General features: G+C 40.1%; 1 protein-coding gene across 8 annotated transcripts in view; it reads right to left on the bottom strand.

Annotated features, from left to right (window-relative positions):
• The window catches only part of TENM4 (teneurin transmembrane protein 4), an 858,468-nt gene that overhangs the window by 172,595 nt on the left and 673,120 nt on the right, over positions 1-12,753 (bottom strand). For all 8 annotated transcript variants that reach the window (XM_075919469.1, XM_075919465.1, XM_075919468.1 and 5 more), the window contains 2 exons: positions 9,818-10,012; positions 4,402-4,602 (listed from right to left, as the gene is read on the bottom strand). In XM_075919469.1, the coding sequence (XP_075775584.1) occupies positions 4,402-4,602; positions 9,818-10,012 (396 nt within the window). The remainder of the gene's footprint in view (positions 1-4,401; positions 4,603-9,817; positions 10,013-12,753) is intronic.

The following is a 12,753-nucleotide window of genomic DNA, read 5'->3' as shown; positions in this document are numbered from 1 at the left end:
ATCTCCCTGCTGGGACCCTCCCACAGATAGGAGCTGCTGCCGGAATAGCTTCTGTCTGCAGTGAGCCTGAGCCCACTGTGGGCAGCGTTTGCTTCGTGGCAGCCTCTTCTGCCCCCCACACTGCTGCCTCTGACAGAAGCAGCAGCATTGGGGAGGGGAGGCAGGCAGCACCAGAGATGGTGCTGGGAAGAACCGGCTTTTAAGCTGGCTCCCACCTAGGGTTGCCAGGTGTCCAGTTTTGAACCAGACAGTCCAGTATTTGAACTTTCCATTTGGGAAACAAATTGAGAAAATATAAATGTCCTGTATTTTCTAAATAAGATGTAATGTAGATTGTGATGTAATGTCAGGTGTGTCCAGTATTTTTGTTGAAACCATATGGCAACTCTACTACCGTCAGCACTGGCTCCTGATTCTCCCCTTGCTGATAGAGAGGCAGCAAGGCCGAGGGGGGTGGGGGGGAGAGCAAAAGTAGTTGACTACTCGACTATTCACTTACATCTCCACTTTGGGGTAGGACTGTAATACTGGTACTGCACCAGCACAGAATCTGACAATCTATTGTCTATTCTATTCAGCCTATTTCTGAAGCCCCTTTGCCTTCTATGAGAGTTTTACAGGCAGGAGAGCTGCAAGGTAGTGAGATGAACAAGTTACAAGTTGAAGGGGAATCATCTAAAGCAGCTTCTGAAAATGCAGCGGTGCCTGAAATGTTCTTTTAAAGTCTTTTAGATCTGAATGAATGGAAGTTTATCAGTTTCAGAGGCTATGATTTGGGATTTTGTTCTCTTGCTTTTTCCAATGTATCTTGGGACCAAGAAGAGGGGGAAAGGCAAATAAGTGATGCCCAGGGCATTGAAAGAACAGCTCTGCACCACTGTGACATCCATCTCATACAGATGCTTTTTCGCTCCTTAATGAAGAGAATGATGGTTCAAAGGTGGAATTACGCAAGCATTTTCCAAAGACGGATTTTTATTTTGGTGGCCTGGGGCATATTGCGAATTTAACATGAAGTTTTGTTTTCCAAGGTTGACATCACTGTGCCTGAGGAAATACATTTTTATCACACATGTGTTAATTCTGTTACTGTTTGACTAATGAGATATGACACTGTCTGATAAAATATATTAGAGCTTCTGATATTCCAAGAAGAGCACGTGTGGGTGCGTGTGCTTGTGTGTGTACATAAAATATCCCTCCATAATAATCCCCCATACAGTCTCTGATGGAAAAAGCCATTACAGAAAATGAGACATTTTATTTGCTTTTTTAAAAAAACTTTCCTGTTCTCCATTTCTCCTAATTGGACTAACAACATACATATATTTCAATGAACCAAACAAGTTAGAGGTGAGAAAAAATTTAGCCTGTTGCCCAACATTGACCACCAGGACATTTAATCACTAACTTGCATGATTCAACTATAATAAATGAAACCAATCAATATTTTAATAATACCTTCACCTTACATAGGTGCATGTAAAAGGGCATAGAGAGCAAGCTGACATCAATGGGTGTCTTTCCATTTCTTCAATGGGCTTTGCATCAGCTTTTAAGTCCCTACCTGCTCTCAACAAAGAATACAGGCACATGAATTAGCATAAGAACTTGCCACTTTATCTCCTAAACTTCTCTATCTCTATTGTTTCCCTCTGGGATTTATTATGACCTAACTCCTCAGTTCTCTCTCTCACCACTCCTGCTTCCCTTATGTCCAAGGTAGATTTAGTCACAATGAGAAATCAGGAATGCAGGTTCTAATCAGCTGGGCTGGTAGAACATTCTGCCTCCCTGTTACATGTCCTGGGTCATCATTCAACACTGCTATAACATGGATTATAAATCAGAACGAAGATAAAACACAGCAGGAGACATACAATTCTAACGTGTTCAGTCAGTTAGTGCATTATTTTTTTTAGTGCATGTCATCAGCATGGAAGTATGTCCTCTGTATTGGTGGCCAAAATATGAATGTTTAGTATTATCTGGCACGTAGATACCTTGCAATGTCAGCTACAAACATGCCATGTAAACACATGTTACCACTTTTAGGTAACATTGTAACCAAGACGCTAGCAGCATGATCTCCTGCAAACATAAATAAATGTATTTGTTTGAATGACTGGCTGAACAAGAAATAAAACTGAGTAGACTTTTAGGAGATAAAGTATTTCACAATTTTATTTTGGAATGTACAGTAAAACTACAATTGTCCAGCATCCAGTGGTCCGGCACTCCTGATAGTCCGGCACCAACTGGAACCCGGAAGTGCTCCGGCCAGCCGGACAATTGGAGCTGCTCTGCCCCCGGCTTCCTCAAGTCCGCCGCTGGTCAGTTTCAGCAGTGGTGGACTTGGGGAAGCCCTGGGGCAGAGCACCCCAGCTGTTCTGCTCCTGGCTTCCCCAAGTCTGCCGCCGGTCAGTTTCAGCAGCAGCTGACTTAGGGAAGCTGGGGGCAGCGCAGCTGGGGTGCTGCCGGGTTGGTCCTGCAGCGCCGTCCTCTCCCATGCTGCACAGTTCCTCGCCAACCCATCCCCCCAGGACCTCTCATAGCCCCCCTTCCGGTACTCCGGCATATCTGATAATCCGGCACCCCCTGGGTCCTAAAGGTGCAGGATTATCAGAAGTTTACTATAGTTGGTTTTGTACTTAATTCTATATTTGTAAGTTCATCTGTCATGATAAAGAGATTGCAATAAAGTACTATTTCTTTGGTTTTATTACTTTGAAATATTTGTAATAAAAATATAAAATTAGCACTGTATACTTTGTATTCTGTATTGTAATTGACAGTTCTAGTTTGTATATGACCATACGAGTGGTCATATATACTCTAAGGAGAGTTGTGTATGTATTTGCATGTAGAAGGAAGAATTTTCCAAACTCATCCTTACAACTTTAAAACCTCTTTGTAAATCGCAGAGGAAGAATTCAGGTGTGAATCATGTTACAAAACTGCTGAAAGCTCTGCTCTGCTCTTCCCTCCCTCATGTTTCAGTATAAGAAATCAAAGATGTTAATGCTGGGGGGAAAACACCAGAGTAAATCATCCAGTCTGCCCTCTTACCAGTGGAAGATTGTTTCCTACACTACATATGCAGGAGCTTTGGCTAATCTTGTTTTAAATGTCACAGGTAAAGAAACTTCCACATCTTACCTTGGAAGAATATTCTTCAGATGAGTCTATTTCACTTGTAAAAGGATTTTCTTGCGATTCAGTCTAAATGTCAGTTTTTTAAATTACGTCTCATCACTTCTGGGAACATCCCTGTGCATCATCTTAAATCGTTTTCCCCCATTTTTGAAGTTTATACTCTTAAAATACTTAGGAAAAGTAACATGGTTCTACCCTCCACAAACTTCAGTAATCCTTTAGCTAAACTACTCTTATTTATTCAGTTTATCATATCAATCCTTCCAGTTCTCTTAACATTTTTGTTTTGTTTTTTGCTTTGTTACAAATACATTTAAAGTGGATTGACAATACTGCAAGACTCAGAACTATACTCCATATTTGTGGTTCAGTTCTTCAACAGCTGTAGAGGGTAAAGAAACCATTACAGATGTGGCCTGCAGCTGTCTTCTTTATACATCGTATTTGTGAACACAGACTACAGAACAAAGGCCAAGCAGACTAGTAACATGTATATGATATTTACAGAGTGTCATTTAGAGACTGGGTTAATCTTAAAGAAGGGAGAAAAAATTGTGTATCATTTTTCTTGAATCTCTATTTCAGATACCTACTGTTGGTTACCAAGAAGATTCCTCTTTAGCTGAGGAATGTGACAAGTCTAGCTCCAATTTGTTAACAAGCCTGAAGATTTCACATTAAAAACTGCTCTCTATGGAAGGTGTTTGCATCTTTCAAATACTGGCAGTCAATTGCTTCCCTTCTTGTATGACCTTTTATAAGTGCCTGCAGTTCTGCGTATTAAGGCTTCTTCTCTAATTCACAGCCAAAAATACACCTCATGCAAACACTGTAGAAACCACAGACCCAAAGTAGAACTGCCATCTCTAATGGTTCTATTGTCTTTTGACTGATATATGACTGATTAAAAAATACTCAGTAATCTCACAGAAACCAAGCTTCTATTGAAGGCTACTATTGAAGTTTCATCAAGAATTAACAACAGGCAGCTATGTGCAACCTGTAAATTAAATTCATAGCAATACAATGAACAATAGCAGCCCCAGGTAGCTTTTATGGGGTTATTTATTAGATTAATATAAATTCACCAATAGAGCAGAATTCTTTATGTGGTCAAGCAATTGCAGTTGTGCTTCCAATCATGCGTTACATGTGTTTAACCCAGAAATTTGCAGTGCATGATTGTAGCCCCAACTGCTAATATTTTATAACATTTATTTTTAAAAAAGTCACTGCTACAGTTACCGATTGAGCAGTCATGTCCAGTCCAGTTGGGATCGCAGCTGCAGAGTCCAGTATCAGGTAGAAAGGTCCCATGTCCAGAGCACTGATCCAAACAGGTAGCTCTCGGTGTCTCACAATTCGTTCCTCCCCAGCCAACGGAACAGTGACATTCTCCCCGTACGCATACTCCTCGTCCAGAACAGGTGGGATCCATACAATCCACTACATTGAAGGGAGGAAGAGGGAGAGAAGCAGAGATAGAAAGTTCAGGAATGACCCATTTTGATATTTATGCTGGGGTAGTAGCATCTTGAAGCAGTGCAGTCAAATGAGACAAAGGCAGTGCCTGCCCCAGGAAGCACCTACCGGCTATTTTGCACTTCAGAAATTTCTGCACTAGAAATAGGATGGGATTCTGGAAAGATCAAAACTAAAATTAAAACAAAGGAATGTTATTTGGTAAAATCTATTCTTACACTGATGCTCATGCTTGTCCGGCACCCTTGGGACCGGAGTGGTCCCAAAGAAGGGAATTTGCTGGACCAGGAGAGGTCAGGCATCCAGGCTCTCCCAGGGCTCTCCTCCTGGCAGCTGCCCCAGGAGAACCTGGAAACCTGACTATCTTTGGCTCACCTGCCTGGATCTGCTGCTCCCAACCCACTCCCAGGGCTATGCTCCCTGCTGCCATCCCTGCACAGGGCAGCAGCTGCTCCCAGGGTTCCCCTTCTCCAGCCCCATGTGCAGCAGCGACTGTTCCTGGGTTCCCAGCTGCTTCTGGGGTTTTCTGGCTCCGGCCCTGCACGTAGCACTGATACCTGCTCCCAAGGAACCCCAGACCTGTGCACCGTGGCAGGACAGCTACTCCCGGGGTTCCCCAGCCCTGTGCACAGTGGCGGCAGCTGCTCCGGAGGTTTAGACTTATTCAGACCATTACTTAGCTGGGAATATGAGCCCATAACTCCTGTCTCACTATCTAATCAAAAGATACTAACTCCACTCACTTCCATGGCAGGGGAGATCAAGTGGACTATCAGCTCAACCCCCAGGAGGAAACCATTTGCTTATTTCTTTTAACAAGGTTACAACACTTCTGTCGGATACCCTGGTTATAATCTCTATTACAAATACTTATCTACTTGAATAATATGGACAATTCCCTTTTCTAATAGAAGTCACAAATGCCTAGATGCTCAGAATCATCGTGGTCAGTGTGGGCTAGTCGGCAGAAAGGTTAGTCTTTGTGGTTAGGAGCCACTAGTAAAAAGATAGAACATTCATACTGATGTTAACAGTTAATGTTAACATTAAAAGGACTTTTTAAATGTTGTTTTCTGGTAAAGGATAATTTTCAGAAATTATATTAAAATCCATCCCAATTTAATTGGAATTTTTCTCAAGCTATCAATGTAGCTGTGTCACCAATGGTAGTGACAGTAAATGACACGAACAGCATCTTAGTTAAGATAGCATTAACATAATTTCTATTGAATGGGGATGTATTTGAATGAAGCATTATGTTGGTGATACTCAATCAGATGTTACATTGTTGTGGATTTCTGAGCATTGGGCTTCTAAGAAAACATTTCCAATAAAGACTAAGACCTTGATTTAGCAAAGCACATAAGAATGTGCTTAACTTGAAGCCTGTGCTTAAGTCTTGGCCTTAAACTTGTACGCCAAGTAAAACACATGCTTATGTACTTTGCTGAACAAAGTGCAAAAGAAGAAAGAGAAATGAAATGTTACTGAATATCTCTTATTTCTGAACATTTATTTAGGCAAATATTTAATTTTTAGGCTTTTTAGTTTTAGTAAGGTCAGTCTCTTCATAGAGATCCCAGACAATCTATCTGGGCATCCTATTTAAGAAAATTCAAGTACACAAGACATATATACCACTGAAGTGCCTCTTATTTAAGTGGTGCAAAGAGGACTTCTACTGACTCTGCTCTGGGTGAATTTCCACCCACTGAAGAATCTGGATCACCCAAAAACACAAGGATTGGGGGGGGGGGGGAACTGATCATCTATTTATATAAAAGCACATAGGGCAAATGAGAGGAAGAAAAATATTTTCAAACTATTCCCATCTCTTGAAACTGTCAGTGGTCATGCCATGCAGATCAATGACAAGTGTCAATCAAACTAAGTTGTGAGGGCAGAGTTGCCCAACTACTGCCTCTAATGCAGCAGAACACAACAAGGCCACAGCATATACTGGCAGATTTGAGGGGGGGGGGGGTTTCTTTAGGGTTAATGAGATTTCCATTGACCTGTTTAACATCTAGACACTTTGAAAGGAAACATACCAGCCCATTAAGCTACTGTGATAATTCCCTGGATTCACAAAGCCTTCTGACTCTGACAAGCAATGGCTCAGCAATTACTATTCTGAAGCATGCAAGGGTATTTTCTGTTTCATAGGTCCCTAGCCCTCTGCTTATAGCTGGAGCAACCTTTGAGAATCACAAGATGCTGGAAAGGATGAGTCTATAAATCTCTTCTGCTATTAGTGAGCTGGGAGTATGGGTTCCAATTTTAGCTTGAGACCCTTGGAGCCCTGGCCCTGTTCTTTCTCAGCAATAATAAGTACGAAAGAGACTATGAAACAGACTAACAGAATCCTAAGTTCTCAGCAGATGGTTTGAACACAGAGAACAAAGATCACAGGCTAACTGACAAGAGGCTACCTCCAAGCAATTAATCATTCCCTGTGAAGGTCAATTGGGAAAAAAGGTAAGTTTTAAATGGGGCTCCGTCACAGAAGGCCAGCTCTCTGCTCCTCAGCTCTAACAGAGAAGATTATAGAGGGGGAATGTGTGTGTGTCAGAACCCCCAATTTATCATAATCCCAAGGCCATTTTTCATGTTGAAATGAGCCCTTTCAAAAGATGTCACAAACAATGGCAACTTTAATCTCGCCCTTGGTAGTCATATCTCTTTAGACGTTCTACACCGTGGAAAGGAACCTGAGACAGGATTAGGGGCTTGTGCTTTCTTCTTCAATTGCTTTGGTGGTTTTTGAGGACAATGGTATTTTTTTTCAGGGAGTTCTGCATGATAAATTTAGCCATTCAGCTTAAGAAGAAAGGGGGTTGGGTGGGGAAAGAGGGTACAAAGTCTAACAGAAAACACAACAAAACCCCCAAACAGTTGAGGTTTGCATATATTTGTTTCACAGGTTGGAAAATACCCTCCATGATCTAAATCCTATTTAAAAAGTATCCCATTGATAGCTTAAAACTTTTGCACAACCTTTGTCGGTGAGATAAATCAAGCAGCAAGTAATGGCTATTGCAGAAGCTACACTTTCCCCAATATGCTTCCTTGGTCATACAAGTTATTAGACTTATATAGTGCCCAAAGAATAACTTCTCATTTTTTATTGCTTAAATTTGTTCACCTCCTCCTTTAACATCCTGATATCTTGGCCTATGCCTTATAAAATATGGGGCAATAAACTTTAGAAGAGTGAAAAGAACAACCTATGTAAGATTGTTAGCTGATGTTTTATACACAATGCCAAGCTTCTGCAGGAGGAAATAGAAGAAACACTAGTATGAAAACCCATTATAAACAAGGAATAAGGACTGAAGCTACACCAAAAAAACTGAGAAATAATAAAAGGAATCAATTCCAGATGGCCTTTCATGAAAGAGAAATCAAAAAGTAAACACAATTTAAAAAATGTAAATCAACTGTTTTTTATTAAATTTTAAAAAATACACTGCAGATTTCATATGCGGCATATTGCAAAGTAGATTCCCTCTCCTTTGTGGCATAATACAAATCATATCTTGCATACGAAAAACAAATGTAAACTAGAAAAATACTAAAAACTCATAAGAAAAATCTTGTACTCTTTGTTCCTTATTCTTTTTCATGTTTTCACCTAATGGGACTGTGATACAGTCCCCTGCTACAGTGATAATATAAAACAACTGAATGGGGTTTATTCCACTGCTTCTAATGTGGCTGGGGAAAGGAGGTTCATATTAGTGAAAAAAATCTTGCTTTGCATTCTGTGTATTAAACCTCACTGACCTCAAAAGAGTTACTCATGCATCTAACTCGGAGCAGATGCTAACTCTGACTCTTAAACACTTTCCATTTTGCCACTTTTGTTTAGATAGTAGTGATGATTTAATAATGAAGAGATAGAGTGACCCACTTAGTAAATCTTTTCAGTAATAATAACTGAGTTTTCTATGCTTCCTGGCTCTATTACATTGTTAAGCATTTTTGAGCCAAGGTAAAATGTTTTCTCAAGAGATGGCTTAGCAGCATGGAATTTGCACCATCACTGTGTCCAGCTAATTTTCACGAAGACACAAAACCATGCTCGACCCAGAATTCATTTTATGCTTCTAAGAAGTGCCATTTCAGTATCAGAATCCAATAAAGGTTATTCTCATTGCCATTGTATAAAAAGTAACCAGCTGAGGGGATTCTTTATCTCACACTCACTGTAGCAATTGCAGGTAAATTATAGAGTGACATTCACTCTTGTTCAAAGGTCATGTATGAAGCCTATGTGCCATTTAAGGTGTTGGATTGGCATTTGTGGAGAGATGAATTAAACCCAGAATGAACGTTCTTTGGAGTTTTCTGCATTAAATTTTCAGAAGTGCTTCACACTTACAACTTCAAATGAACCATACCACCTCTGAAAATCAGGAGATATCTTTGTAACTGGCTGAGTGCTTATGTGCAAATATGGAAACAGTTGTCCATTTTTTCGTGTTTGCTAAAAATTGTTGCATGAAGAGGTGGTTATGAATTGGGGAAGATGAATATTTATCTTGTTATTGGTGCATTAGGGCAGATAGGATGACTGACTGCACAAAATAATTGAAATACTTATAGATGTCATATTTAGTAGTCCCCAAAATAACTGTAAATTGAAAAATGTTTTAAGGCTAATGGGAAGTGAAAGAAATTTATGGCCGCTCCATTGAAATGGTATCTGGTTCTGAAGTTGAGCTTAAATTTATGTCCTGAACACAACTAATCTTTTAAACTTGAAAGGATGCAGGGCCTTTCTCATATGCTCCACATTTTTATATGCATTAGCACCATGATCGCTTGGCATGGCACACCAGAAAAATACCCTCTTAAAGTAATTATACATTTAGATGTGTAAATGGAAATGATGCTTTAATAACATTTGAACGTGTGATCAGATGTTCTGGCCCTTCAACCAGATCTGTCTATCTGAAATGTATGATGGCTTTTCACCCAATTACTGCACAAATATGACAGATAACCACAAGCTATTACAACATATCATTTTCATGTTCCAGCCATCTGTTGTACTGCTAAGGTGCCTATTACTGTGGTGTCTAAGTGCCAGAACTATTCAGTACAGTCTCTATCTATGTAATTATATATCAGCAATCAAAGCAAAAAAGGCTAATTGAATGTAACGTGCAAATACCTTCTTCACAGCTGTCCCCCTTGTAGCCTGGATTGCAGATACAAGTCCCCATAATGCACGTGCCATGGTTATTGCAGGATACATCAATGCACTGGTTTGTTGGAACATCACATTCTGCCCCTTTCCAGCCACTGTGGCACAGACATCGCCCTTTCATGTACTGACCATTTCCACTGCACAGGACTGGACAAGATGCTGAGAGAAATAGAAAAGAAGCAGCATTAGTACAACCCCTCTTTCCTTCCACTAAGGTAACTCAAGTACCTATACTCTTCTTCATATATACTCTCCCAATAGGGTAGTATCAACACGGCCTTTAACCAAGGGCAACACTTTTATATGGATCACACTCAATTCCACATTGCCATTGAGGCTATGTCTACACTACAGAGTTTTTTCCGCAAAACAGATGTTTTTCCGAAAATGCTTCACTTCCATCCACACTGCAATCACATTCTTTCGAAAAAAAATTAAAGAACGGAGGGGGGTTTTCCGACATTGGTAAACCTTTTTCTGTGAGGAAGAAGCCTTTTCTCAAAAGAGATCTTTCAGAAAAAGGTGTGTGAACGGGGAAGAGGGAGTTCTTTTGAAACGAGGTAAAAGGAAAAAGCACAGGTGCCCTGGTGGCCACGCTATCCATTGCAATCACACCTGAAATGCGAGATAGAGTCCATTCAGTGTGGATGCTCTCTTTTGGAAGAAGTTTTTTTGGAAGGTTTCTTCTGGAAAAGCTTCTTCCAAATGAAGCCTGCAGTCTAGACATAGCCTGAATCACTCTCTGATCACTGTTTCCCATCTGTCTGGAATCTCTTTGCTCTTGGTTACCTCATAACTTTCTACAAGTGAATGCTTAAAACATGAAATCATGCTTCTGGGGGAAAATGCCTCTTTATTCTGTCTCTCTGCTATGTGCTGCAGCAATCTGAATTTAGATCTTTCATTCAATCCCAAGATTAGAAATGTTGGAGTCCTCCAGGATCTTAAATCTTTTCCCCCTTCCATATCTTCACTGTTTTTTAGATTTGCTTTGCTCTATCTTGGGACCATCTGCATATTTCATCATTTCCTTGACCCTGCCTCTGCTGGAAACCTTAGCTATTTACTAATCAATCACACCTCAATTTATACTGTGTAATTCCTGGTTTTAAGGTCTACACGTTGTTTGCTGAGATGGAAGCAGAATTTGCAGCTAAACTATACTCCCACTTAGTTAATGATAGCACATCATCTTGTCCCAACCACCTTTTATGGACATCAACCTCACTAGCAATTCAAAATACAATTTAAAACTGTCCTGTTTTTTCAAAATGCTATGAACTTCTTCCACCTTTTCTCTGACTATTTATGTCCTGCTATTTTGCTGCTCACAAACTCCACAGTTCCAATCTTGGGCTTACCTATGCTCCTCCATCATGATTCTCTTTTACTGCCATGTCTAATTTGCTCATAACACCCTAGATGAGAGCAGCTGGATAAGCATTAGCTTCCATATCTACGACTCACTAAAGCATTTTCTGAACATCTTAATGAAGAACATTATATAGAAATTGTATACAATATCGCAGTGTGTATTGTAACCCATCTGCACTAGACTTGTGCTGGATACAATGCTTCTATTTTATATTATTCCTGCATTGCAGTCCACACAGGAAGAGATTTCATTGTAGCTAAAGAAATCATCCCTCTGTATGTTACTATCCTCTCAGGATAGCATCACAATGCTTCTCCAATGTTTCTCCAGTGTTGCTTTCATGCCTCTCATTACAGGCCAGCCAGTTTGAGTGTATGAAAGCATCATGACAGCAGAGGCCCAATATAATAAGTTACCAACATTGACATTGTATTAAACCTGCTTGATCTACATTGGAACATGTTTGCCTGATTAAAATACAAGAAATTTACAAGGGAAAGGACCTTGGAAATGCTTTCTTGTTACTAAACAGTGCTTTATTTGCTTAAAATAAGGTACACTGAGAGTATATGTCAAATGCATCATTTGCAAGGTGATATCTATGTGTACAATACAAGGCATAAATTGGGTAAGATGTATTAGGTGCTATACACCGCCTGGAACAAAAGAAGCTTTGTAATTTAACTTTTTAGTTGTCCTGACTGAAGGTTTCCATTCACCTGTCTAAAATTTAAAACGCTGAATAATGGAGCCTATTCCAAGGTACACAGAGAGGATAGAGCCACAATTCTCCTCAACAAGGACAAAGAATAATCACCTATAACCAGTGAGACTACACAGGTGTTGAGAAGGACTTACATGTATTCTGACAAGACAGTTGATCACCCAGTACAAGATCAGATAAATTGCAGGCCACATGTAAGAAGGCTAGAGCTCTAAAGAGCCCTGTCTGAGAAATCATCCAGGACTGTCTCAAAGGAGCAACTGAGAATAACAAAGCAACAATGATTGCGAAGTCTCCTTTGTTACATCCCACAGTTATAGGGAAACTGGAGATTTGGGGAATTCTTTAATCCCTTTCATTCATACCTCATTTTTAAAACCATGTATTCTAGACATGCCATTATAGATGTGGAATCTTTATAAATCAAATGCTAGCCAAGCAAAGAGTGTTTGGGATGGTTTTGTGCACTTTTGTTTAAATTATGGTAATTCCCTTGAATAAACACGATTGCAATGATCCAAACACATGCCACTTATTCTAAAGTGCATCATTAGAGAATATCGCTGCAAAACACTTTATTCATTTGCTTGGGTTTTTACAAAATAAAAGTGCCCCTCTCCCTTATTGTAGGAGATCTTGGGATTGATCCAACATTAGCTCAGCAATATAAACCTAGCATCCTTATCTCTCTCATGCAGCTAAAACTAATCAGCCAAGAAAAAGTTAATAATGACCCCTTGGTTACACATACCAGGTACTCATCCCCACTTCCAGCTGCTGTAAGGCCTCATCATGCCCCTT

The sequence above is a fragment of the Pelodiscus sinensis genome, chromosome 1 (genome assembly GCF_049634645.1).
Source record: "Pelodiscus sinensis isolate JC-2024 chromosome 1, ASM4963464v1, whole genome shotgun sequence".
In the NCBI taxonomy this organism is placed as follows: Eukaryota; Metazoa; Chordata; order Testudines; family Trionychidae; genus Pelodiscus; species Pelodiscus sinensis.
This window is presented reverse-complemented; position numbering and strand designations above follow the sequence as displayed.